Here is a 26,807-nt window from a genome sequence, read left to right as displayed (position 1 = left end):
ATGGCCCTACTTTAAATGTTAAAAGGTTTGGCTTTAATTTTTTATTCTTTGTTTATTTGTGGAATATGAATAGACTTATTTTAAAATAAGTCTCTTTATTTTACTATAGTAACTAAACAATAATTTATGATATAATAATTCATCATTCTCTCTTAGCATTTTAAATAGATTTTTTTCTCTTTTATCTCTTCTCTTATCATAGGTTTAGTAATACTAAGATTTAGCTCTTATTTGCACCTTTTATGTAAATTATACGTAATCTGTTATAAAATAAATGTGTATCTAATATAAAAAGGAGATGCAGTTAATTTCTTAGAACTCAATTTTAGATACATATAGAATTTTGTGGAAAGCTGTATCCTTACATCTCCTACAATTAGAGTAACAGCTAGTTTTCGGATGTTTGGAGATGTCATTATTGCTGAACCTAATGCGTACATTGCTGGGCATATCTATCCCAGGAATGAATTCGCCCATATCTATCCCAGGAATGAATTCACCGCCGTATGGCTGACCGGCGATTACTAGTGATTCCAGCTTCATGCAGGTGAGTTGCAGCCTGCAATCTGAACTAAGGACGGGTTTCCATCGCGATATATAAAAAATAATTGATTTGAAAATGCTATGCGAAATGAAATCCACTCTTTGGATGAAATGTCTAATTGGTTTTGGTTAATAAGATCCAAAAGGTTTATCTATCCCGGGGGTACAGATCCATTCGTAAAGGATTTCCCATTTCTCCATAATGACCATGAACAGTTGCTCCTGGAGTGCCCAAATAAGACTTAGCTGATTTTATAACTAAAGAGTCAACATTAATAATTAAAATTTGACAAGATTTTTTTTATGTTTCTGTTCAGGTGCAGGTAGTCCGCATCTTTACAAACATGTTCTCGAAACAGTTGGAACTCAATAGTTTTTCGTTTCAATATGTTAAGGATACATATGTATCCACAATTTAGAATTACTTAAGAATTCACTTTTTTATCCTCTTGATAGAGGGTTCATAATTCCTAATCCTAATCATGAATAGAGGTAAGAGAGAAAAAAGAAAAAGAAGGCAATTTGATTGGTATAATCCATGGTTTAATCTTATATGTAAAAACTCATTGGCGCCAAGCGTGAGGGAATGGTAGACGTTTGGTAATTTCTCCTCCGACCAGAATAAAAGATCCCATTGACGCGGAACCATTTCTTTCTCAAATCACCAACGTGGACTCGAACCTCCACGCTTATTACAAAAATTAAAGAGGCTTTTGAATTTGAATATCACATCAAATATAATAATTATATTGTTATATTAGTTTACAACCAAATATTATAATAATTTAAATCCGTATGAACTCATATGCAAGTTTGAAAACATGTGTAGGGTGTTACGATAGTGGTGATTTATACGAAAAAGCCTCGTAAATATGGTATTGGCAGTTATGAGCCGAAGAGCAATTTTACTCATTTACCCTTTAGAAGCGTATTTTTAAATACGTACAGTAGTAAAATAAAAGCATATGTTTTACATATTTTTTATGTATAATTTATATAAATAATGCTTGACGTTTTTAATTAGATTCGAATGTATAACTTAGTAAATTTGAAGATCGACTCTACAAATTCTTGCCTTCAAAGCGGTAGGCGATCGGCTGCCAAAGTTGATTACTCCAACCTACCACTATCTGCGGTGGAAACGACCTCCACCTCGAGTCACCAGACTCACCACTCCCCTAACTCCTCTTCCTGCGAATTGCCAAAACCTCTCTTTTCCCGTTCTCCACTGCCCACGCCATGGCGACGTACAGGCTCGCGGCGGTCATCAAGAATTCCGCCTCCTCCGGCTCTGCCGCCGACGAGTTCCTCGTCGTCCGGCAGGCCCCTCCGCCGCCGTTGCCGGAAGAGGAGTACCAGAGCTACGTCGACTCCGATCTCTGGGACTTGCCCTGGGCTCCTCTGAAAACCCTGCAGGGCGATGTCGTCTCCGATGCGGTCGTTGATGGCGCCGATTCCATCTCCGATAAGCTCGATCTCACGAGGTTCGATGTCGACTCAGCTCTCAATCAGGTGATTTTTTGGCTTTCTCTTGTTCGATCGGTTGTTTCTAATGTTTTTAGTTAGAATTGTAAGTGTCTCTCTTGTAAGTTATTTTAAGTTTGTTCGTCTACTAACCTCGTTTAAGTTTGTAGCGTCTCAGTGATTAATATATAACAAGTTATAGAAATGTAAAGGAAACAATGTAGTATTTCTTGGAGTTTATTGCTTTCTATAATTATGAACAGGTAGATGATCTTAGTTTATTGCCAAGGAGGAAACGATACTTTGATTTAGGGATAATTACACTAAGACCCTTGAACTTTTACCCATCTCCGCATGCACCCTCTTTATCATTTTTTTTTGGGTATATATTGACTCCCTAAACTATAGAAAACATCTCACCTGCAATGGTTTTAACAGAGAATGTGAATCATTTTACCTCGACTTCCTCTCTTTCTTTTCTCTAAAATAAAGACAAATTGTCCATAGAGGGGCAAACATTGATCAGGTAACACTCATATAATTTTTCAATTGAAAGATCTTGATCAGGTAACACTCACATATAATTTGTTAATTGAAAGATCTTGATCAGGTAACACTCACATATAATTTGTTAATTGAAAGATCTAATGGATAACTAATGGAAGGAACATTTTGGAGGTTTTTCTATGGTTAAGGTTCATTGTGTTACGAAAAACAAAATTTGGGATCTATGTAGAAACGAGCAAAAGTTCCAAGAGTCAAGTATAATTATCTCTAATTTTAGTACATAAAATTTCCTTTCATATTTTTTATAAATGGTCCATTGACCATACTCCACAGTAGAAGGCTTGCCAAATGTATATCAATGATTCCATTTCAGATCTCTTAAACAGTATGTGTAGGAAGTGCAAAAGCATTTAGGTGAACTTTATCATGTGCTATAGCGGCTTGTCCTCTGCAATCGCCCTCTACTTGTCTTGTTTATGCTTAGTCTCTCGAAGTTACTTGAAATAAGAATCTGCCTGAATTGCTATCATAGAGTGTTTCTTCTGTTTTTGGTTGACAAATGCTTCTGTGACTACTTTGATCTTTACCAGACTTGTGTACAACTACCTTGCGCTAATCCGTTCTCTGGTGCTATCACTAGCTTCTGTGGGGCTGCCAATGTTTAACTAGCCATGAACTTCACCATTGCCATTGCATATTATCTTAATAAAATACCATAACCGATAGTTAATCTTATCTTGCTGACTGAAATCCAACTTCAGTGTAATGGGTTATGGATCCCATAAAATTGGAATTTAGAAAGCCACTTGGATCCAATTTGGCATGCTTTAGATTAGTTAAATATCTGTTTGACTCTTGAACTTGCTAACTAAGAAATTATATCTGGGCTTATCAGGGATAAATACAAGCCCTAGTTTATTTATCTCATACCATGGAAATGCTTGACCAGATCTTTAACTTTTATACGCTAACTATTATGTTTAATCTATTGTGTGCATGCCATGGAACAAAGCCACTATTATGTGCTAACTTTGTTTAGTCTAAACTACCATTGAGTAAGACAATATTCAACGGCAGTTTTATAGCAGTGAAACGACCTCTAAGTACATATGCAAAATTTTATTGATTATTTTATAGGTTGTTATGCAAGTGGGTTTGGATACTGCAACTGGTGGAAGATGGGTGCTCCTAAAGTATGTAGAAGAAGCTGAATTTGGTCCTGAACCTATTATCAATACTCTTTTTGTCCTTGGAACATTGGAGATCAAATGGGGACATCTACAAGGTCAGAAGTCAGAACACATTTATATGATATCCTGTTATTCAGCATAGTTAAGAATATTCATCTTTGAACAGCTTTTCATTTTGGTATAGACATATGCTATATACATTTTTGACCTTTTTTTTAGAACGTCTATCCTTCATATTCTTGACTCACGGATTAACTTTACACCCAGCTAACCATCATTTATTAAAATCTTATGGCTATCATAACCTATTATTTTATTATATTCTCTAATGTACTATATTCAACTACCTATAAAGATGCATTTCATGAATAATAAAAGCATCTTTTGTAGCTGAGCATGTTACTTGATATGATGTTTAAGGGTTTAATGAATGCAACATACACTTTTGTGGCCCAAGATTGAGTCACAAAAACATCTTTGGTAGTAGGGATGCGTTTTGTATATCTTCTAGTCTCAAGCATCGCATTAGCATGAGGCCAGTTGTAGATGTCCTTCCGATGGAAGTTTTGGTGGTTGTGAACTTGTGACAGTAGCACTCTAGGTTTGCGTATGCTGAGTATTACATAGCATGGCTTCCAGGTGCATGATACAATATCAGGGGGTTACTATGCTATCACTCATACTTTGTTCTATCAATAAGGGTCAGGTGCAGTGCACCACTGATGGTGCCACTTTTACATTCATTAGTTGTATGTGTTGTGTGTGTGTGAGATTGCCACTATAAGTGGCGATCAATTGGCAGAGTATCTATTATTCCCATTTCTAAGCAATGTCATCGTGTCGGTTAGTGAGATTGTCTTCTTTCTCACTTTAGTGTGGCCTTATGCTTTCTATCGTTTGAGACTCTATTTGTAATAGTGGCAGTAGAGGTGCTATGACTGTTTCTCACCTTGACCACACCCCTGCCCCACCCCTTTTACTTCCTACTCATTCTCTCTCACATTTTAGATCTGCTATCATGGCATAAGAAGGTCTCCTAAGTCTACATAGGATGTGCTGCCAATGTGTAGCATGCTAGCAAGATTTTGGTAAGCTCCTGTGTTGCAACTCTCAAATCCTTATCCCATTATAATTTCTTGTAATAATCTAATTCAACGATGGTCGTGCTGATAGTGTACCAGCACATGGCACGAGGGTGTTGCACGACACCCCTCCTAGTAGCGATCCGCTCGCCGTCGAGTTTTCCATCACTGCTGGCCTCATCATATATGTGCCATGTACCTATAGTTTATATATGTGCATTTGTTCTTACATGTGTGGTAGTCATAGTAAAGCAATTGGATACTACTATCTTAATTTCTTATATGCAGAATCATGTAGGTGGATATCCAATGAGAGCTCCTTAAAGTTGCTTTTGGATGTGAAGCCCTGTGCTGCTCGTTTAGGACCTTTTGTAGTTATTGGACTTTTTCCTTGTTCAGCTATGCCATCAAAATCGAAAGCTGCTAATATGCTACATTGCCAGGTTTTATAGTTTTCAATTAGATATTTCAGGCATATTTATAATCTGGAAATGTGCTTATCTTGTAGATTTTGCTATTATATTCTCCTTGTTTTTATTGGGGATAATTTTCTTTTCACTCATTGAACTATCACCATTTCTCATAATGATTTTTTGAATTTTTTTAATACATAATGACCTCCTAAACTATTAGAAATACTTTCCTTGACCTTTTCCATTAGGGGGTTGTTATATATCAAAATAAAAGTTTAAGAGGGTAATTATGTATAAAAAAAACTTCAGGGAGTGAAAAAGAAATTATTCCTTTTTTATTTTCTCAAACTTGTCAAATATTGTTAAGGCTGTATATGAATTTTCTCAAGCCTCACTTGACACTTTCCATTAAGGGGTCATTATGTACCAAAAATAAAAGTTTAGAGGGTTATTATGTATAAAAAAAGTTCAGGGAATGAAAAAGAAATTATCCCTTTTTTATTTTCTCAAACTTGTCAAATATTATTAAGGCTGCATATGAATTAAGGATTGCCAGGAATAAGGCTGCATATGAATTGTCCTTAGGAGACCCTATGCTGGTCTGAGCCTTGGGCATTGGTTTGTATCCTTTCTTAGAGAGCTGAGGTCCTATTTAAAAGAAGAGTAAAATGGATTAATCTGAAAATTGATCACACTGAAGAGAGGACTAGACAGTGTCAGTAAGGCCTAGGTTTTGAATATTTAGAAAGGCTACACTAAAACATGGATGTAGGATATGCCCATCTATTAGAATGAATGAGTTAGTGGAGTATTGAATTAGAATCTTAGGTGTTTCCAACGTTTTAACTAGAAATAAGAAAATTCTGGATTGTACTGTTTTTAGGATGTTCTTCAAATGTTACCGATTGATAAGGGGAAAATCTTGCTTAGAATGGGTGGGAAATTAGTCAATTACACCTCCAAATAAGCTTATTGTAGCACTTGATACTTCCCTAGCGGAACACAGAGGTCACCTGCTAATATGGATGTCACACAAGGTTTCCTGATTTATTTGTATGGTTATTTGGCAAAAAACTGAAGGTAACAGACTATGCCACATTGCCATATTAATGATATTTAGCTGTTAAAATAGTTGGCCAGTTTTGAACGATGAACTTCATGTCAATTATTTAAGCAACAAGATGATAAAGAAAACACAATGCCATTTAGGATGATGGTCTGATTAAATACAAAATTTCAAATCGAAGGACACTAGTCCCTGTTTCGTCATTAGTGCCAAGTTGAGCACTAAAAATTGATTGATCTGTAATCTCCCTAACTACAGCTGAGGGTGGAAGTTTGTATAGGGTAACATATACCAAGGAACATTGCAGACAGTAGTTCAAATCAAAACTAGAGAAGAATTATTTTTTTTCAAGAACCTTTGTGAATACAACTTTTTGGAACACTAAAACCTTCCTAAAGAAGATACAGAAGAATTCTAAAGTATTTAATACTTCTCATCAAGGACTTAACTGCCTTTTGCGTGACGTAGGCAAATAGCTTGGCGGTGTGGTATGTGCCGGTTTTTATGAATTGTGTGGTTTATGCTGACAAAGGAAATATGACATGACCTGGTATCACATAAAGAACACCAGACTGTGCAGGTCTTCTTGTACCATACAAGTCAACATGGCTTATGCTGCATGGCGCACAAACCCATACTTCTCATAGTAACTTTCTTTATGGATAATAGGTGAAGGTTTTACAAAATTTACTAAATACTACTAAACGTGATGAAGCTCCCTTTTTCGACGAAATAGCTGCTGCACCTTTTCTTGTTAGATGACTGCAGGGAAGCCTAAAACAGGCTAGACTATGTAACACAAATGCATGTCTTAAAGAACAACAACATAGCCGTATGGTAGACTTAAAGTTGTCCAAATGCTCTTTTGATCAATTGATTGTTTGATCCTCCTCAATCTTCACCATATCCATTGGCAGTCATGAGGCCCTATTCTTTTGCCAGATACTAGCATGCTGTGTTGAAAACAGTTCAAAGCTGAAAGTGACTACTTTTCTTTCTCTATTAGCGTCTTGGCATATTCATCTATTCAGTGTCTGATAAATACGAAAATGTCTTTTGTCATTTTCATGAGCCTCCCCTTGATCAACTTATTATTTAATTATTAATGTAGGATTTTCATCAACTTGTTGTCTGTTCACTCAGCAATTTCCCCTAGGTCGAAAGCTTTCTTATTTCGAGAAGATGCATACATTTTTCTTTGACTCTTGTCATTTCCTCTAGTAAAAGGTGGGGACCGCCGTTGATGTATAATGTGACTCTCCCCATATGTCCTTTGCCTTGTAATCTCATCTTTGTGAAGTTAATGCCCTCTGCACCTTCTTGGATCATAAGACCACATATGGCTCCATATCTCTTGAGAAATCTTTTTCAAGTATGCAAATTTGATATCGCTGTTCTGGATTATATATTCTAAATTTCTAATAGGGTATGATGTTATTGGAGATAAAAAGGATTTTGATAGTTGATACTACTTGAATTATTGTACAAGGGGAATGCTCGTCTGGAAATGGATTAAGGTGAAGCACTCATAGCAATTAGGATATCTAATCTTATTGCTAAGGTATGGATTTAGAGTGAGATCGGACTGTAAGAATGAAGAAATAAAATGATCTCATTATTGCAGGAATTTAATGTTTAATCTGAATTCTAATTTTGTTCAAGCTACAATTTGTTTTTTTCATGGAAATTTGGAAATCAGTGAAGTACAACCTAGAAGCTATAGAATTACAGGAAACTGAAACATAGAGCTTATCTGTGATAGGAAAAGGACATTTTGGTTATATTATACACACACCCAATGGGTCAGATGATGAAATTTAAAGGCAAATACTAGTTTAAAGTACATCTAAGTCACAAAGTGAGAAGATCAAAAGAGAACAATAATGAAAATATTGGGGTCTGTAGAGACTCCAATTGTTTTTTAGATGCAAACTGCACATCTTTGCAGAAGAATCACAATGAAAGGAGATCAATCACAAATTCACCATTCTGTATTAGAGATAACTCCATATATACCAAATTTTACATGAATAAAGATGATGTTGTGAATTTGTACTTGTTATCCTTTCTGAATATAATTGTCGTTGAAACTGCTTTTGTCATTTATTGTAGAATATCTTGTCAGACTACAATCCCTCTAACTGTGGATATGTATGTTGCAACTTTAGGTATATTAAATTATCCTTTCATTCACAATGGATATCACATTTCTTTAGCAGATGGGATTAACTCAGATGCATTATTGGCTACATGAAAGGAGAATATGGTCTGATATCATATATCAGTATATTTTAGATAAACGACTCAAAATTTACTGATTATTTATATCTAATGGTTCATGTGCCATTGGATACTCTTGTCGCCATCTTGACAATAAAAATATAATTAAAGTATCCAGGAAAGGATACATTCGGTATTCAAATATACTTTTATACTTTGTAAACAAGAGAAGCAAGCTATTTTATCCAATTCTTAGCTTAGGTTAAAATTGCCAAGATTTTCTTATTAGCATATTTGCAATATTATTGCATTTAAACATAGAATTTGTTTATATTAGGAATACCCTCCTGGGATAACACTTATACCAATGAAGAGTAGAACACAGAAGCCTTTTCGCACAACAAATCTAGTCGTCATACTACCAAACAACAGCAACAATGTCTTAGATGATTGTAGTTTCATTGCTTCTGGAGATGCACTGATAATGGATCCTGGATGTTGTTCGCACGTTCATGCAGAGGTAAAAGCATTTATTCGTGTTATCTACTCTTGGATTATTTAGGTTTACTAGTGAATTTTTCTTACCCTTCACCATTTCTTGTGAGCTTGTTCATTTGGTTATATAATGATTTAAGTGATGAAGAATGAAAGTCTACATAGAAGTCTAAGACTCTCAATAAGTTGTTGACTTACATTTACTACTTCTTTTAAGCATAAAGTTTTAATGTATTCTTTTAATTGTTGCAGTACTGTTTACATAAACAATACCGACAGTATTTTCTATTATTTAAAGAGTCATGATTATGGCTTCTTATTAGGTTCTGGTCAAGGTCAGCGTTATCTTCTATGTAGTCATCCAGTCCTACTAATAGTCAAGTTACATTATAGGGCTGAAAGGGGCTGTTTGTATGCACTGGATCGTATCGTGAGAGATCAAGTGAAAGCAATACTCAAGTACGGTGAATTGATGATTCCATCTCTCTCTCTCTCTCTCTATATATATATATAGAGATATATATATATATATATATATATATATATATAGAGAGAGAGAGAGAGAGAGAGAGAGAGAGAGAGAGAGAGAGAGAGAGAGAGAGAGAGAGAGAGAGTGTGAGAGAGAGTATGTATATAGTAAATGATATTGAGAATAGACCCAGGCTCGAGAGTGACTTCTAATTAATGTGGATCTACAAACATATGCCCAATAAGATGAATATGACACTTATTTGAGATTGGAAAATTTCAGATAATGAAATTACATTATTATCACTCGTGCTTTATATTTTTTGATATGAGCATGCTTGGTATATCCGTGTATTATAAGTGGTTGAGCTTTGGACTTTAGAATTACACTTTAAGGGTTATAGTTTTCAATTGTTAATGGATAGACTCACCCACCGATCGAGCTAAATCGTCTATAAAGCAACCCTTTTGTCACCCAAGCAACCCTTTATGATCTGACTAACCCGTTAATGACCTGGTTAACCTGTTTATGACATGAAAAAAAATCTGTTTATAACTCGAAAAAAATTCATTTACAATCTGAAAAGACCTATTTATAACCCGAATAACTTATAAAAAATTAAAAAATTTGTGTCACTCAATAACCCGTTTATGATCCATGTAACCTGTTTAATAAACGGGTAGTGTTCGTATTTAGAAATTTCGATTTGTTTAATAAATAGGTCATGTTGGTGCTTGCATTATCGTGACCCGATCTGACTTGAACCCGGCTAATTCGACCCAATTGCCACCCCTACATACAAGCTAAAGAGAGGAGCTTCTGAATGGTCTACAGATGATCAAGAACAAGCGACCAATCAGATATTGGCCTTGAATGAAGCAATTGCTACATATCTGTTTTCGTTATGATCAATGGTTTATCAACAATATCAAAATTGTCGACAAGGAAACCATTCCATCCATGACTATACTATCGTATTTTATTGACAATCTACTACCTTTAGATCATCTGTTCTTGTTAAACCAAAAGAACTAGACTTTACCACTTATTTGCATCCTCAATTGCGCACGGAACAATTTATTCTGAGATAGACTATGAAACACTGGTACGTGAAAACACATTGCATACCCGTTATCTTATATGTATTGGATACATATATGCATCTGATACAGGGTAGAAGTATCCTTTTTTTTAAATTTATTCTTTTAATTTTTTTTTAAAATAACTGGATATGTGTATGATATGGAGCTGATACGAGAAGATGTGCCAATGATATGAGAGAGACTTTAAGTTTACTAACAATGGGCCGGTTCTGGGTCAAATATTGAACCATAAAGTGTTAAAACCCGACCCAAGATTCATTTTGTGTCATAAACTAGCAGAGGACCAGCAAACGATGTGGCTGTGATCATCCCTCTTTGCTCCCCTTTTTCTCCCTACGTGTTGGTTGTGCTTCCCTCCTTGCACTCTCTTTTCTTGTATGGATGTGTCTCTCATTTTCTCTCCCTCTCATTTATTTTGTCTCTCAAATCTATTGAGAGTTATTACCAATGATTGGTGGGAGGTTACATATGGCAATTCTTAAATCTGCTGCGGCCTATGCCAGTAGGTCCATCAGATGCTGCCTTGCACACCACATTATGCTCTAAGTTTCCAGCAGGTTATTCTCTTTTTTGTTGTTTTTATTGTCTTTGTATGGTCCATATTCTGAGGAAGAAAGACTAAAATTTTGACACCTTTAGCCTTTCAGAGGTCACATCGGTTACTTTGAGAGGTCATGTCAGTTACTTTGCTTCATTATTTTCTATTTTTTCCTTTCATGTTCTCAGCCTCAGCCTTTTATTAAGATATTGCTGCAAGATAATGGTTACAAAATTTCGTGCTTTGACTTAGGTCAATATTTGTAAGATCACCTACAATAAAGGTCAGTTGTCGGTCTTCTTGATAGATAGATGTAACAATGTTTTGAAAAGCGTCCACCATATTCAGGCGATCATGTGGCCACATAACACCTATGTAAAATGCGCGTGCATATGAGGGCATATATGTGGTCGAGCAATAAAAATATTAAAATAAATTATATATATGCCAGGGGGAGATTGTTAGTGCAATATTTTGTAATAGCAAGTTCGTGGACATAAAACACTAGTTAATATGATGTACATTAATAAATGTTTTTGCTAATAATGTAGATGCAGTGTTAATCTATTAGATTGTATGTTGGATAAATGCATGCCATTGAAGTTTAATGTAGAGATGTTTTGATTTCATATATACATAAATATAAATTAAATAGTTTATCGCTGTATCCTTGATGTATCATATCCGTTTAAATGCTTCATAGGAGATAGAAGCTTAACAAGTAGCAAGATTTCTCGGAGGACTTTGTCTAATGATTTATGATCAAATCATTCTCAACCTATCTTCATTCTTATGATGCAGTTCAGATGGCTACGTGGTAGAGAATCAACTAGATCGATTGGGTGGGAGGGCTTTTCCCTTTAATAAATTATCTTCTAAGACAACTTCAGTGGATCCATTATTGAATCAAGTATGTATTTCGCACCGTGATTCAGTTACGCAATCTAGTCCACTAAGAAATCAAATAGGACAATCATGTATAGAACCTCAACCAACTATGTCAAAGAATTCAACAACATTATTGCCATAACAGTTAGAGAACAATGCTGTGTGGAACAAACCATATATCGCTACAAATCCTAGGAAGTGTCAATGATGTGGAAAAGTAGTACATTGTTCAAATCAATGCCCTAAGAGACAACCAGTCAATCTCAGTGTCAATGGTGGTTTGGTCAGAAAAGAGCAATATGAAGATGCTCAAGAGGAAGAAGATGGGGAGCTCATGTAAAATATGAGGACGTAGATGTTTCTCTAGTGGTTCTATAATTATTATATGCTTCAAAAGCAAGATCGTCCTAAGCAGTGACATAACATTTTCAAAACAAAATGCACACTGTCAAATAATAGGTTTGTGACGCTATCATCTAGTGGATCTTGTTCCTTTACTTGATCTTTAGCCTAAACCCAAGTTCACGTCTAAAATTACCACATCTAGACCACTTTTTTACATTTAATATTATTTAGTATATATATATATTTAAATAATAGCACTTCTAAACTATTTAAAAATCTAGGTTTTCTCTCTCCTTGCCATTTGCTACCTCATACATCTTTGCCATACCATCATCTTCCCTACCTTTGCCTCCCTTTTTCTTCATCTCTTCTATCCTACTACAACAAAATCATTTCTTTTCTCCTATCTCGTCACCTTTTCCTCTCCAACACCAACCCACCTCACACCACTCATCCACCTCTCTCCTCATCGCCAACTATTCCCTAGCAAGAGATGGAGAAGATGACAGGCTTTTCAAGTGAAAAATGGAAAGATTCACTTTGTCTTCTCTATCTCTTGCTAGGGCATTGATGTGGGCATCATCTTCAATTTGACCAAAATAAAATTGCTTGAGTCCAATTTTGGTCTAATTGTTGATTTTAATTCAAATAATCAATTAAATTAGTCAATTAATAGATATGGTAGCCTATATACGGGGGATGTCCGTATTGAGTTATTACCTAAATTGGGTTAATCAATTTAGGTAAGGTTTAATCAATTAGGATCCTATTAGAATCTCAATTGATAGTTATGGTAAGCTTATATGTGGGGGATGTCCACATTGATTTATTACCTAAATTGGGTCAGTCAATTTAGGAAGATAATCAATTAGAGTCCTAATAGAAAATAAGTTTCTATTAGAATCAGCTAGAATCAAAATTGTTAACCTATTTAAGGGTTATTGCATGAGAAACAAGGACAAGTTGGAACAAGATTATTTTGAGATCTCACTTTCTCCCCTATGGTCTTCTTCTTCTTCTTCTTCTTCTCTCTCTCTCTCTCAGATTATTTTGAGATCTCACTTTCTCCCCTATGGTCTTCTTCTTCTTCTTCTTCTTCTCTCTCTCTCTCTCTCTCTCCCTCTCTCCCTTTCTCCTACTCTGTCTTAAGATTCTTCTCTAATCTCTTCTATTTTCTCTCTAAACCTCTCTCCTTCAATCTCTACATTTTTCGTTGGTTATTGCTACTGCCCAGAAGATTCCAGTAGTGAAAAAGAATCTTTGGGTGCCCGGACGTAAAGAGGATTTGGTTTCAAAGTAAAAGCACTACTATTCCATTTATTGGTAAACCTAAACTCTACAATCTTTCCTTACAACATATTATAGGCCTTTCTACTATCCACATACCTATTTGAGAGTTGAGGAAGTTACTGTCTTATCTGAGTGGTTTTCTCTCCTTCCATCTAATAGTGATCCTTTTAATCAATTAACTTCTTATCAGTTATTGCTTACTATATTTTACTTTAGTTACTTGTTTGGGTCGATTGTTCTCCAAAACATTACCTTCATACTAGATTTGCATCAGGCATGGGCACAACAGTGAGGAGAGAGCGACAACCACGGCTTGATGAGGAGAATCATTGATGGTGGAGGCTTTGTGGCCGTTAGGATCACGTATCGTTTAGCAATCTAAAGATATATTCCAACTCTTGAGATTAAGGAGAGTCTGCATATATCTTCGGATCCGAGTTTCGACATTCGTGGTGAAAGCCGAGTTTATTGCAGATATTTGAGACAGCGAGATCTTAAGATCCGACGATTAGAATGTCTTGAGATTTGGAAGTTTGGTAGATCGAGGGTGAGGGTATGAATGTACTATAGTGGATGATGGTGGTGGTGGTCGGCCTTGGTGGTGTTGCAATCATGGTGGAGCTGGCGGCAATAGAAGGTTAGGGTTTGTCCATAGAACGTGACAAAAAGGAGTAAGGGCCGTCTCTCCGGGACGAGAGGCAGGTAGCGGTGGTTAGCCCTAGGTGGTGCTAGGGTCGGCTAAGCTTGGTCTAGTCGAACATGGGAGGAAGAAGACGATCTTAACAATTTGATTAATCCAAGATAGTTCAATTAGGTGAGCATTGCAAGTATTTATAGTAAGCTACCAAATTAGAATCCAATCAGCCTAGCTTGATGAGCTCAGGTCCGTCTAACCTAATAAGTACATGGGAGCAGAAACTAAATGATTAGACTGTAGGGTCCAATTTGAATTACAACTTAAATAAGTAAATGCAAAGCTGAAACCAAATAATAGAAGTCAAGGGTCTTTATTGCATTTTCTGGATTGGCTTCGAGTGCTAAACCCAATGTCTCACCCCTGACATGGCTCAGACTGATGGAACTGTATCAGTGGCATGGTTAGTCTCCCTCTCCCTCTCTCCTCTATTTCTCTCCCTCTCTTGCATGGGGCTGGTATGTAGCAGTCCTATCTTGGGGCATACCATAGGCATGGCAATCCTTGGAGGTATGTATGAATTTACAGAAGAGAAAGAACGTGAATGGAGGAAAATAATTGACTAGGATTGAGAGAAAGAGTGCTTTGGTTGCGTGGAATAGAGATGATGAGTACTTTTGGTTGAGTGAGCAAGGGGAGAGAAAATGAGGAGAGATGAGGAGGGGTGGGGAAGATGATGATATGGCAAATGATAAAGAGAGAGATGGTAAATAGTTTGAAAGTGCTATATTTTTTTGAAATATTATTAAAATGGTATCAAATCTAAAAGAACAGTCTCCAATTTATATATTACTTGACAGGACAATCCATGTCTCGAGTAAAAAAAAAATTGACCAGCCTAATTTGCCAACCAACGCTGACACAAATCAGGAAAAAATAATAACTAATTAGCTCATCAAAACCATTTGAATGACATTTAAATTCCATTCAGAGAGAAACATAACAATTGGACCTTAAGAACCATAATAGAACAAAATGGAGCATTGATGCCTGCATCAATTGTTGAACAGAATCTTGGTTTTTGTTTGTCTCCCTTCAGTCACTCTTCATTTTCCTTCGATATCTCATCATCAATAAATAAATTTTAATGATGAGTTCCTATGCTTTCCAACTACAAGTCCATCTCTTGCCGATCATATTCCATTCTACATCCTAAATTGCAGCTCCAGTTACCTCATGCAACTCGTGCCAGTAGGCATAGGTCTGTACCCATATTGGAGTGACATGGGACCGGCACGGGTTCGCACAGCTCAGCATGGGGGTGAGCTACTAGCACACCCTGTGCTAGATGCCATGCACCATCGAAATGACCCTCGTTGGTTAGATGCACATGATCGATATATTTAAACTTTTGTATGAAGGATTAAAATGCACGAAGAATAAAAATGCAGAAATAATAATATATTGCGAAGAATGCTATTTGCACAGAGAAAATAATACTTTAAGACAAGAAGTATGCACATATTTTTGCAATGCTTTCAGTTTTCAGGAAGGGTATCTGAAGTTCATTCCTTCTCCGTTTTTCACTAATTAACAAAACTCTATTCTGAAATTTTTATCAGCTGGCAGAGGTTGTCACTTCTCTCCCAAGAAAGTTAGTGATATTTATTACTCATCACCACTATGACCATGTTGATGGTATGATTTGTCGTTCTCCACTACCTTATTTCATTTTATAAGTTTGTGAATTACATGAAGAATTCTTGCATGAAGACTTATTTCCTTATTGTTTGCCTGGAGTTCTTGCATTCTAAGTGTTTAACATGCATATCAATTCTAGAAGTTTTCTTGATGATATCAATTTATAACTACGTATTACACATTTGGGATCCTGATTTTTCTGCATATGCTTATCTAGCTATTAATATATCAACAAGAATTATTCTTCTTTCCTCTAGTTTTTTCTCGTCATATTAACCATTCTAATGACTTTTTGTAGTACAATCATTTATTGTTGACATGGAGTTTGCTCCTTTTGTGTGTGCAAAATACACTTCCCAAACTAGAAAGTACGCAATCTAGGATTGTCATTGAAGCAATTCCATACTGCTTTGAAACTACATTACAGTTATGTTAGGGAAAAACTTTCTTCCATTGTGGTACAAACTAGAAACTACGCAATTTAGGATTATTGACCTGTAGAATAAGCATGTACGCAATTTAGGATTATTGACCGGTAGAATAAGCATGCGTTCCTTTTTGTTGTATGTTTGGTAATCAAAGCAATAGTTTTGCAGGATTTTATCTGAAATGATTAGGGTTGATTTGCTACTTAATCCACTTACTAATTGAATCAACAATGATGGACCAAAATCCATAATTGAAGCAATCACAACTCTCTAGGTCTTTTGTTAGACTGCACTACCCGACATTCATCACCCAAAAACCCTAAACCCGTAATGATCTCAACCACTTCCCTCAACTATCTAACAACAACTCGAGCACTCTATGGTTGGCTATCTTCTCCTCTAACCCCTCTTTGTTCTCTCCTCTCTCCATATCATCGTCTTTGTCACGACCCAAATTCAAAATCATGATCGACTATGTACCTTAATGAATTTAAGATACATGAATCCTTAACATTAAATTCCTAAATCCAACATATAAAAAACCAAATATATATCAATTACTTAAGTCCATTAGTAATAGAAACTCCAAAGGTAAGAAAGAAGCTCAATATTAGGCGACCAATGCCTCCAAAATGACCCAGACAACTAATGCAACCAAAAGAAAAACCAAGGACCTAATTGGAGGTAAAAGAGTCTTGGAAAACCACGTTCATTTGCCACATCGATTTAAAAATGTTAAAAAACTTTTATGAGCTAATAATTTTAGCTAAGTGAATGAACCCACTCTATATAGATATAATTGCAAGTGAAAATTATAATCTACAAAGCATGATTTTGAAATCCAAAGTTCAACAATATGTAATACATAGACAATATATGACAGAAAACCAAGCAATACTCATTGTATGAATAATAAAGCACAACTAATAATAATACGAGTAACAAACTAATAACATGCTCATATTTCATTATGTGTAATAACACAACTTCATTTTTAGGCACAATAATAACATGAGAATGTTTGTGTTAAATATTATCGATAATTTTCAAAATCCATCCACTGATAGTATTGTTTGTTGTAACATCTCACATGATTTTCATATAAATATGAATTTTGCAATTCTTATATGATGTAATATGGATACTAAATATGACACCAACATAGACACACTATAAACATATGAAGACTGTGGATATAGAGTATAATAAGGGTGTTATGACTTTAGTGGGTATGATTGTTATGATGGTAATGATGATGATGAACTCATATTATTCTGTGAGCGCATCTCATGATACCTGAAGTTGATTGATGATGATGGATAAAAGTAAAAAAAAGTTAAAAAAATTGGACTCTACATAATGTATCATATTTGTTAAAAAATAACTGAAAATGATTGATGATGATTGGTGAAAATAAAAAAATTTAAAAATAATGGGCTCTACATGACATATTATGTTTATCACATGATAAAAAAAGCCTCATAAGATATTTTAGATTTACTACTCTAATGAATCCATATTGTATCAATACAATCTATTTCGAACCTCATGCAACTCGTGCCAGTAGGCATAGGTCTGTACCCATATCGGAGTGACATGGGACCGGCACGGGTCCGCACAGCTCAGCATAGGGGTGAGCTACTAGCACACCCCGTGCTAGATGCCATGCACCATCGAAATGACCCTCGTTGGTTAGATGCACATGATCGATATATTTAAACTTTTGTATGAAGGATTAAAATGCACGAAGAATAAAAATGCAGAAATAATAATATATTGCGAAGAATGCTATTTGCACAGAGAAAATAATACTTTATGACAAGAAGTATGCACATATTTTTGCAAACTATAAGGTAGAGTACAACTAAGTGAATCATGAAATAACTCAAATCAATAAATGAAAGTACAAGAAAAATTGTCACCTTTATCAAGAAACATTTATGCCTCAATTTAACAATTGTTAAGCAAGAACATAATTTTTGAATTAAAAGTAATTAAATTTAGGCGGATTTGAAGCCTAGAGACTTGGGTTGGGTTGTGGGCTAGGCACAGCTCATTAAATTCAATAATTCGGGTTGGGCCCCTTTGGTCTGATCGGCCAGCTATACCCAGTTGGGTTGAGTCAAGACCCAAACCCAAAATCGTAATGAGTTGTGCTGCCTCCAGCCTGTAGCTCACTCAAATCAAAACAATAGGTTGGGCCCCATTTGGCCCAACCGGCTGCTCATGCAAACCAACCACCGCTTCCATCACCCTCCAACGGTCGAAGAATGGCAATGGCACTACACCGAAAAGTATAGAGATCGAGGGAAGAATGAAAGAGGGAGAGACTTTTTGGTAGAAGTGGTCGACGATGAACCCAAGATTCCATGACCAACGACCATGAGGATCACTACCTCAGTGATCTAGGCCACAAGGGCCCTCCCATAAGGCACCGACAACACAAAGCTATTGGCGTGAAGCTTCTTGGTCTGGTGTGGTGTCAACAAAAGTCATCAGCTTGTGAATCACTATGATGAAATCCAAGGTCCAGTAATAACATTCTATAGTCTTGATAGAAGTGAAATTAATTTTGAGGGGAGAAGAGGATTCACAAACGGTTCCCCGGGTGAGAGTTTATGAGTTATGACTACATGGGAGGAGGGCTAGGGTTTTATAAAGGGAAAAATCTAGGGGGTTTAATCAGGATTTTCCCTCAACTATTTTGCGTAGGGTTTGGCCAGTTAACCCCTCCTCTTGTAACAATTATGAGAGGGAAGGAGGTGATTTATTTATTTTGTTTTCGAATTATTACAGCCTTCCCTTGCTCAGCTCTACCATCACTATTGCCTCTACTCTCCTCTGCTAAAAGACGTCCGCCAACTTCATTCTCAATATAAGTGATACTTGAGTTCCTTGTATGTAGAAGCATGATTGTGCAATTAGTTTGTGATTAAGTATGGATGACTAGATCTATAGGTGAAAAATGTTTTTCCTACTTATTTCTAGTTGTCTTAAATAAAAGGCTTGTATGGGAGTTGGGATTCTGATGTCCTATGGTAAATGGATGAAACTGCCAAATATAACCATATGAAACTTTGGCCTTGACCCAATCTCAAATGACCTAAATGCTCATTGAACCATGAAAGAAATGAAAGGTATGCCTTTGGTTTTTGTGAAACAAATCAATACTGTTCAAAACGTCCAAGAAAGTGATACGAACTGGCTTGATCCGATTTGTAATATTTTTGGACAGATTTGAGGATGGAACTTTGAATATGTTGTTGCTCTTGAAGAGAGATTTTCAAAGGATTTAAGATCTCACGGTTTGACTAATTAGATTTTAAGATATTGACCAAATAGTGGATGAAGGTTAGAATATATTCTACGCTAATCGAGAGGAAGAGAAGATGAGAGAGATGAGGTCGGCCTTTAGGGATAAGGGTGGTGCAGCAGACAAGAAAGCTTAGGGGTTGAACAAAACCTTGCCAACGAAAGAGGTTGCGTCAATTGGTGAAGGAAGAGGGAGGAGTTGTGGCTGTCGGCTAAGATGAGAGGGAGGAGATAGGGCGACCAGAGGCTTAAGCCAATAATCCTTCCTTAATTGATTGATTGATTAAAACTAGGGCTTCACTCTACATATATATAAAGGGTAATCCTAAACTGACTTTTACTAGAATTTGTATTAAGGGCTAACATTAGAGATAAATATGAATTAGCTAAATCAGTTTTTCTTATCTTTCTCGGATTAGTTCTTCGTTTCGCTGGAGAAAGAGTCCAAATTCGAGGAAACTTTGAATATGAAAGTTTTAGATTACGACTTCTCCAAGCTTACCGAATGGTTTTATCATATTTGGACATTTGATGAATATTTTCTAAATATTTTTCCGAAATTGCACAAAACTTAACCTAACTAGACTTAAATAATTAAAAAAATTCTAATCTACTAGAACTCTCTCTAAATCATATAAGCAGATAAGATAAATAGATTCGATTTATTGAGCTCAATATCCCCAATAATGTGGTCCGACCTAACCCGGTTCACATCAGATAGTATGATATAATCTTATGCTCCTCCTTTTTTGATAATAAGTATAAAAAGATATACCTTTCAGATAGTACTTCTTCAATATGATATTGTCTAGCACAATTTTTTTATCCTTGATGGTATGTGACCAAGTTGAATGTGCATGTTTATATCAATTTCTACGAAAATTTATTTCTGCAAATAAAATGGGTCTCTAATAAGCTAGTCAGACAATGTTACAAACTAATGTCAGGCTGTAGATGGGTTTAGGTTGTCTTGGACCTGGCTTTGGTTGGAGATGCAATAGGTCATACCTGGTCCAGACTGACCCAGAGAGGAACCAAATTCAATATCATTCTTCTGCAGTTCTATAATTTTATAAACTGGCTTGTCACAGGTTAAAAGACCGTAATATTTTCCAGCCCAAGTGCAGCTCTAAAAGTTTCATTTGCCTAATTGGAGGCTAGTAATAGTCAGCTTAGTACTCACCTGCGGGCTGATAAAACTCAAGTTGGTTTACTAGGTTACTTGTACTAATGTACTCTTTGAGAAAAAGGACATACTCTATATTTTGCTGAATTATTTTTGCTTCATATTAGCTCATTTTTTCACTTGATATCTCCTTACACCGTTTTGTTGCTTTTCAGGCCTTTTAGTTGTCCAGAAATACAACCCCGATGCTATTCTTTTGGCACATGAAAGAACCATGAACCGTATCGATAAAGGTATTGTTGATTATCCTTTAAACATTTCATAACTTGTCATGAGTTGTGCATATATTTATATATAAAATCTAGACACATTACATAAATAAAAATTATATATTAAAACATAATTTGTTAATTGCATGAGTACAAATAAAACCTAACAATTCTCCCTCCCCCCTTTGGCAATTTGTAGCAAAATATAAAAGTGTCTACATAACAATGTATACATCCTAATAATGCATAGTACAAGTTTTCTTTTGTTATAAATTATTCTGCATAACTTCAACACTCATACTAAGCGAAACGCATGTGAGGATATAAAAATAAATTAAGCAATTCATAGCAAAACCAAACCCAAATGATTAACAATGACTTTTTGTCATAAATTAACAAAAAATGCAATCAATACAAGGAGAAAATACTAAAACATGAAAAAAATGTTACCCGATATTGTATTTGATTCATGTAATCATTCAAAGACCCATGCTCCCACTCAAAATCATAGCCTATTTTACATCACTTTTCATCCAATAAGTTTTAGAAATACACAAAAATATTGTAAGTCTCAAATTCAATTTTCAAGTATTCAAATTCAAACGATTCACAAATTAAAAAATTTAACATTTGAGTTTACATATTATATTCAAGTATTTTTGGTTGATGCGCTCAAGAATTTCAAATTAATTTATAAAAAAAAGCAGACTCATTATAAAGTCAAGAGGAAATAGATGTACAAATATTTACATCAGTATATTATAGATTTAGTGATTTGATCACCTAAAATTGTCAAAGGAACATATCCAATTATAATGTTTTGATAATTGGCTATAGTAATTCGCTATAATGTCTTGATAACCTCTCGCTCTCTCTCCTTCTCTTCCTCCCCGTAAGCAGACCTCTCTCTCTCTTTCCCTCTCTCCCCGCAAGCAGACCTCTCTCTCTCCCTCCCTTCGTCCCCACAAGCAGACCTCTCCTTTAAAGCCTTTCATTTTTTCCTTTTTTTTAATACCGATAGGGCTTAATTTAAATTTCTGTTGTTTATACATTAATTCTAATTAGTGTGATAAACTGATAATGTGATAGGTAGATACGGTGATATTTGCTTTAATGCTTAATTTGATATTGTAATCTTTGATACTGTGATATAAAAGTCTGTTAAATTTGTTAATCTTCTAATACATATTTCTATACTAATATAGTTTTAATGTAGTCTTATTTCTAAATTAGTTCTTATAGTTTGATGTATACTTCTTAGTTCTTATAGCTTAATGTATACTTTTTAGTTCTTATAGTTTGATGTATACTTCTTAGTTCTTATAGCTTGATGTATACTTCTTAGTTCTTTGAATGATATTTCTTAGTTCTTATAGCTTGATATATATGTATTTTACGATACTAACTTGCAAACTTTTGTTTTAGATGTATCAATAATTATATATTATTTTATTTATTTATTTCGTCGTGTCCTATGTCGTGTTCGTGTCCTATTTTTTTAAAATTTGCTATGTCGCAGTGTCCGTATTGTGTTGTGTCAATACCCTGTATTCGTGCCCCATGTCCATGCTTCATAGATGAAAATATAAGACAATTTTAAGACATCAAACGTTAAAAGGAGAAACTAAACTGAGTCAAACTAAACTTAGTTCAGAATCTCTCCTTTCAATTCAAAAACTTTTTTTATTTTCTATTATTTTCTATTTTTTCCACTAATTTTTTATATCAAATAACCATTTTGGTATAATGACTGCTTTCACACACGAGTTAGATAGCCATTTTCTTACAATGTATTATATTGAAAATCAATGTTTTGAAAGGCGGCCGCGGGTGGCGGGCGATCACCCCACCGCCTAGTGCCTAGGTGGAAGGCGGGCGACAAGGCGGGTGACAAGGCGGTTTAGCATTTTTAATAGAAAAAAATAAAAATAAATAAATAAACATATATAATATACATTACATACTTATGTGTAATTATTGACAAACAAACTAATAGACTAGTTACTAAGTGATTAACATTTAACAGATTAAAATATTTCAATGGATTAAGTGATTAATAGATAATTACTGATTTACAACTTTGTAAGCATTTATTCTTCAACAGATAATTAATTTAGTCGACTTTTGACTTGTCATTTTGTCTAATTGCCTATCATAACTGATTAACGGATTAAAACAGATTTTAAAAAAAGGACATTCGATCTGTTCGATTGAGAAAGTGAGATGGCAGCCCGCCTTATGTGAGCGCCATACCGAAAGGCCGCCTTTTCCGATTTTGAAAACATTGTTGAAAATATAGATGATTTATGAATGATATAAAGGTGCACGGTGTCAAACTGGACACTTTTATGATAATTTTCACACTAATCACAAGGTAGCCCTTTTCATTGCTCTTTTAACAAACAATACCTAATGAATGAATGAAATAAGTCAAAAGGTTAAACAATCAATGTCAACCTAATGAGTGAAATATTTAAAGAATACCTAATGAGATAATGCTTGGACAAAGATTGAACCGTAATAAGTATAATGGATGTGCATAGAAGGTAATGAAAGATATCCAAGAGTAAGTAAAGACACTTAGAGATAATATACCAAATGTTAACTCTATAATAAGACGACTTTATGTCATTAGAGTCTTTCTGACTATAAGTGAAGCAAACTATAATCCAAAGCAAAAATGAAAATTAGAAACCCAAAATAATGAAACCTAAAAGTATTCAGAATCACACAAATGGTCAACCAATTAAAAGAATAATCTAAAACTAAAAAAATTAGATTTATATACAAAGCATATAGCTAGAGAATATAAATAAGCAACCAAACTCTCGATAGATAGTATATTCGACTAACGAATTACTCAATAGCACCACTCCGAAGGGTTGCCGAAAGGTCTTATTTCCTAATCCAAACTTGTTCAGTTTTCATCCCATAATAAAAAAACATGTTTAGATTTTTGTAAAGAATTACAATATGGCCTAATGTGTTCTTGAACTCCACAATGATAACAAGAATATAAATCCTACCCTTAGACCCATTCGTATATGTTTTAACATTCACATTATACTTCTCATTATATATCTTAATATTGTCTTAGAATCAATATGAGAAGTAACGATGGCTGTGCCACAGGCATGGATTGTGCCGACCGCTGGCCGGCACGTGCAGCGACACTTGCTGGTCGTGTCATAAGAAAAGGAGAGAAAAAGGTAACACCTTCGCCGCTCGCCATCACTCGAGCTTGCGTTGGGTGCCCTAGCCCGAGAGAGGGGAAGAAAGAGAGAGAGAGAGAGAGAGAGAGAGAGAGAGAGAGAGAGAGAGAGAGAGAGAGAGAGAGAGAGAGTTTATCGGTTAAAACATAAGTTGCGGATTTAGATCAGCGGCGACGGCGAAGGCGAGCAACGATGGCGATGGCAATGGCGACGGCGAGCTGGATGACGAGGTCAATGGCAAAGCTATTAGGAGGGGTGCCACGTGCCGGTATGCCGCCGGCATGCCCCGTGCTGGTTGGCACGGCCATCCATGTTGAGAAGTGTTAATGTAATGATAAGATGATTTAACAAAAGAAGAAGAATATACATTACGTCGCACTTTTGGAGAAGAGATATTTGATCCTTTAACATCATATCCTAGCCTTCTTTTCTCTCTTCCTTTGTGATCTAAGAAGTTGATTCAAATTTTTGGACCTTATAGTTGTCAAGTGCAATCTTAGCATTATACAACTCATCATCAAGACGCTTCACCTTTTCAAGCAAACTCTTTTTAAGAATAATTTGCTCATGCACATTAACCTCTAAAAATTTAATTTTATCTCATAAGGAAGAATTTTTAGAAATTTAAGAGTTTTGAGTTTAAAAGAGTGTTATCTAATGTTTTTTTGAGCTTTAAATTTTCCTCTTTGAGATGCTCCATGACTTTCAACATATCCGTATGATGCTCCATCATCTTGGCTTTTTCTTCTTGAGTCATCTTGAGCATTCGTAAAAGTTTTAGATTAGCCTTTTTCATCTTGTAGGATTCTTTATATATTGCATCATCGATGACTTAGATGTCCATCCCATTGTTATCATCGGAATTACTTTTATTTTTCTTTCTTATATTTGACATCTCACAAGAACTATTAGAAGATGACAAGGAGGCAGTGAAGCAAAATAATTTCTTTGATCGAATTACAAACCATCATTCCTAGATTTATTTAGTATTATTCCAAAAAATTATAAACCATTATTCATAGTCTTGTACTTTTTCTTGCAATTTGAGCACTCTTGAGCAATATGCGCATAACCAAGGCTCACAACATTGAATTACTCCCTTATAATATTTAGTTCTTAGCTTTTTGTCGGAGCCATATTTAGAAGTTTAAAAAAATTCTTAATAATTTTCATAAAACCCTCATCAAGTCAGGATTAATATAATTGACCTCATGAAAAGCATGCATCTTATCTTTCTAATATGAATCTTTGGATCTATCTAACATGGCAGGGGTATCAATAACTCTCAAAATATTCATCTCCTAAAAGATCTCTCTCTAAGATAAGAGAGTCTGCTCTAATATTAATTGAAAAAACGAACTTACATAAATTATTAGGTATGCTATAATTGAAAAAAAATGTAATAAACGTCATAGGGGATGAGATCTATCACACGCTATCGGTAATAATATATGAAAAAATAAAGCATGAAAATAATAATTGAAAACACAACTTTTTATGTGAAAATCTCCAAATCGAGTGAAAAACCACAGATGCAAACTTGAACTAAAACGAATCATGAAAACCAATCTTCTAGATCTGATATAGATGCATATAGATGAGAGCGATTCAGGACATTCTGTCTAAAGTTGAGAAGTAATCTCTAATGGTCTCCGAAAGATGATCTCAAAATAACGATTGACTGCATTCTATAGAGTTAGATTAAACCTCTTTATGTACTTTTTAGAGATAAGATAGAATACTTTTTCAAACATTCTCTATCGATTCTCTTAGAGATAAGATAAATACTGTCTCGAGATTAGGTGTATATCTCTTATAGATAAGGCAAAAAGATGATTTAGAAAAATAGCATATTTTATAAAGATTCACGATTCCATTCGAACGCAAGTTCACCTCATTCGAATGGTTTGACTTGAGTCTTTGTATCTTTGAACGACTGCCAGGGTGTGTTCGAAAAGCCAAAAATGCTTCTCTATATCTTTGAACATTTTCTAGGGTGTGTTTGAACGATAGAGTGGACAGTTGAATGCAGAGTGATCTCATTCAAGTGACTTTGTATATTTTTTCATACTACAATCGTTATGATACTGTTTGAGCACTTCAATAACGATTTTAGAATCGTTTTGAGCAATTTTAATTTCAAAACCAATCTTTCACTTTAATATTTTTCATCAAACATCTCATAACTTGTCATACTTTGTGCATATATTCATGTATAAAAACTAGACACATTATATAAATAAAAATTATATTTTGAAACACAATTTTGCCAATTAGTATAAATAAAACCTAACAATAGTAGATTTTTCTTAAAAAGTCATACTCAACCTATCTGACTCTCTTAAGTCTCTTTATTCATGTCATTATTATTTATAACTGACTGTTGTACATTATTGTTAGAATATAAAATTTGGAGGGTAAAATCATTTCTCATCATTGACATAGGGAAAAATCACTTGATACTGTAGGTAACATGCTTTGAATTCCACTCTTTCATCCTTTAAATACTGGT

At 35.0% G+C, this 26,807-nt stretch overlaps 1 protein-coding gene across 3 annotated transcripts in view; it reads left to right on the top strand.

Moving 5' to 3' along the window:
* The first annotated feature begins 1,606 nt into the window (after positions 1–1,606).
* Positions 1,607–26,807, top strand: part of LOC140784784 (uncharacterized) — a 45,618-nt gene continuing 20,417 nt past the window's right edge. The window contains exons 1-6 of one of the 3 annotated variants that reach the window (XM_073132334.1): positions 1,607–2,055; positions 3,652–3,799; positions 5,075–5,229; positions 8,823–9,005; positions 15,870–15,945; positions 21,030–21,107. In XM_073132334.1, coding sequence (XP_072988435.1) covers positions 1,783–2,055; positions 3,652–3,799; positions 5,075–5,229; positions 8,823–9,005; positions 15,870–15,945; positions 21,030–21,107 — 913 coding nt within the window. In that variant the 5' untranslated portion in view covers positions 1,607–1,782. The remainder of the gene's footprint in view (positions 2,056–3,651; positions 3,800–5,074; positions 5,230–8,822; positions 9,006–15,869; positions 15,946–21,029; positions 21,108–26,807) is intronic. The other 2 variants (XM_073132335.1, XM_073132336.1) reach the window with 2 other exon arrangements.

This window comes from Typha latifolia, chromosome 3 (assembly GCF_019914945.1).
Source record: "Typha latifolia isolate L0001 chromosome 3, TyphaL0001v2, whole genome shotgun sequence".
In the NCBI taxonomy this organism is placed as follows: domain Eukaryota; kingdom Viridiplantae; phylum Streptophyta; class Magnoliopsida; order Poales; family Typhaceae; genus Typha; species Typha latifolia.
Note: the sequence above shows the minus strand (reverse complement) of the source record. Positions and strands in the feature narration are given on the sequence as shown.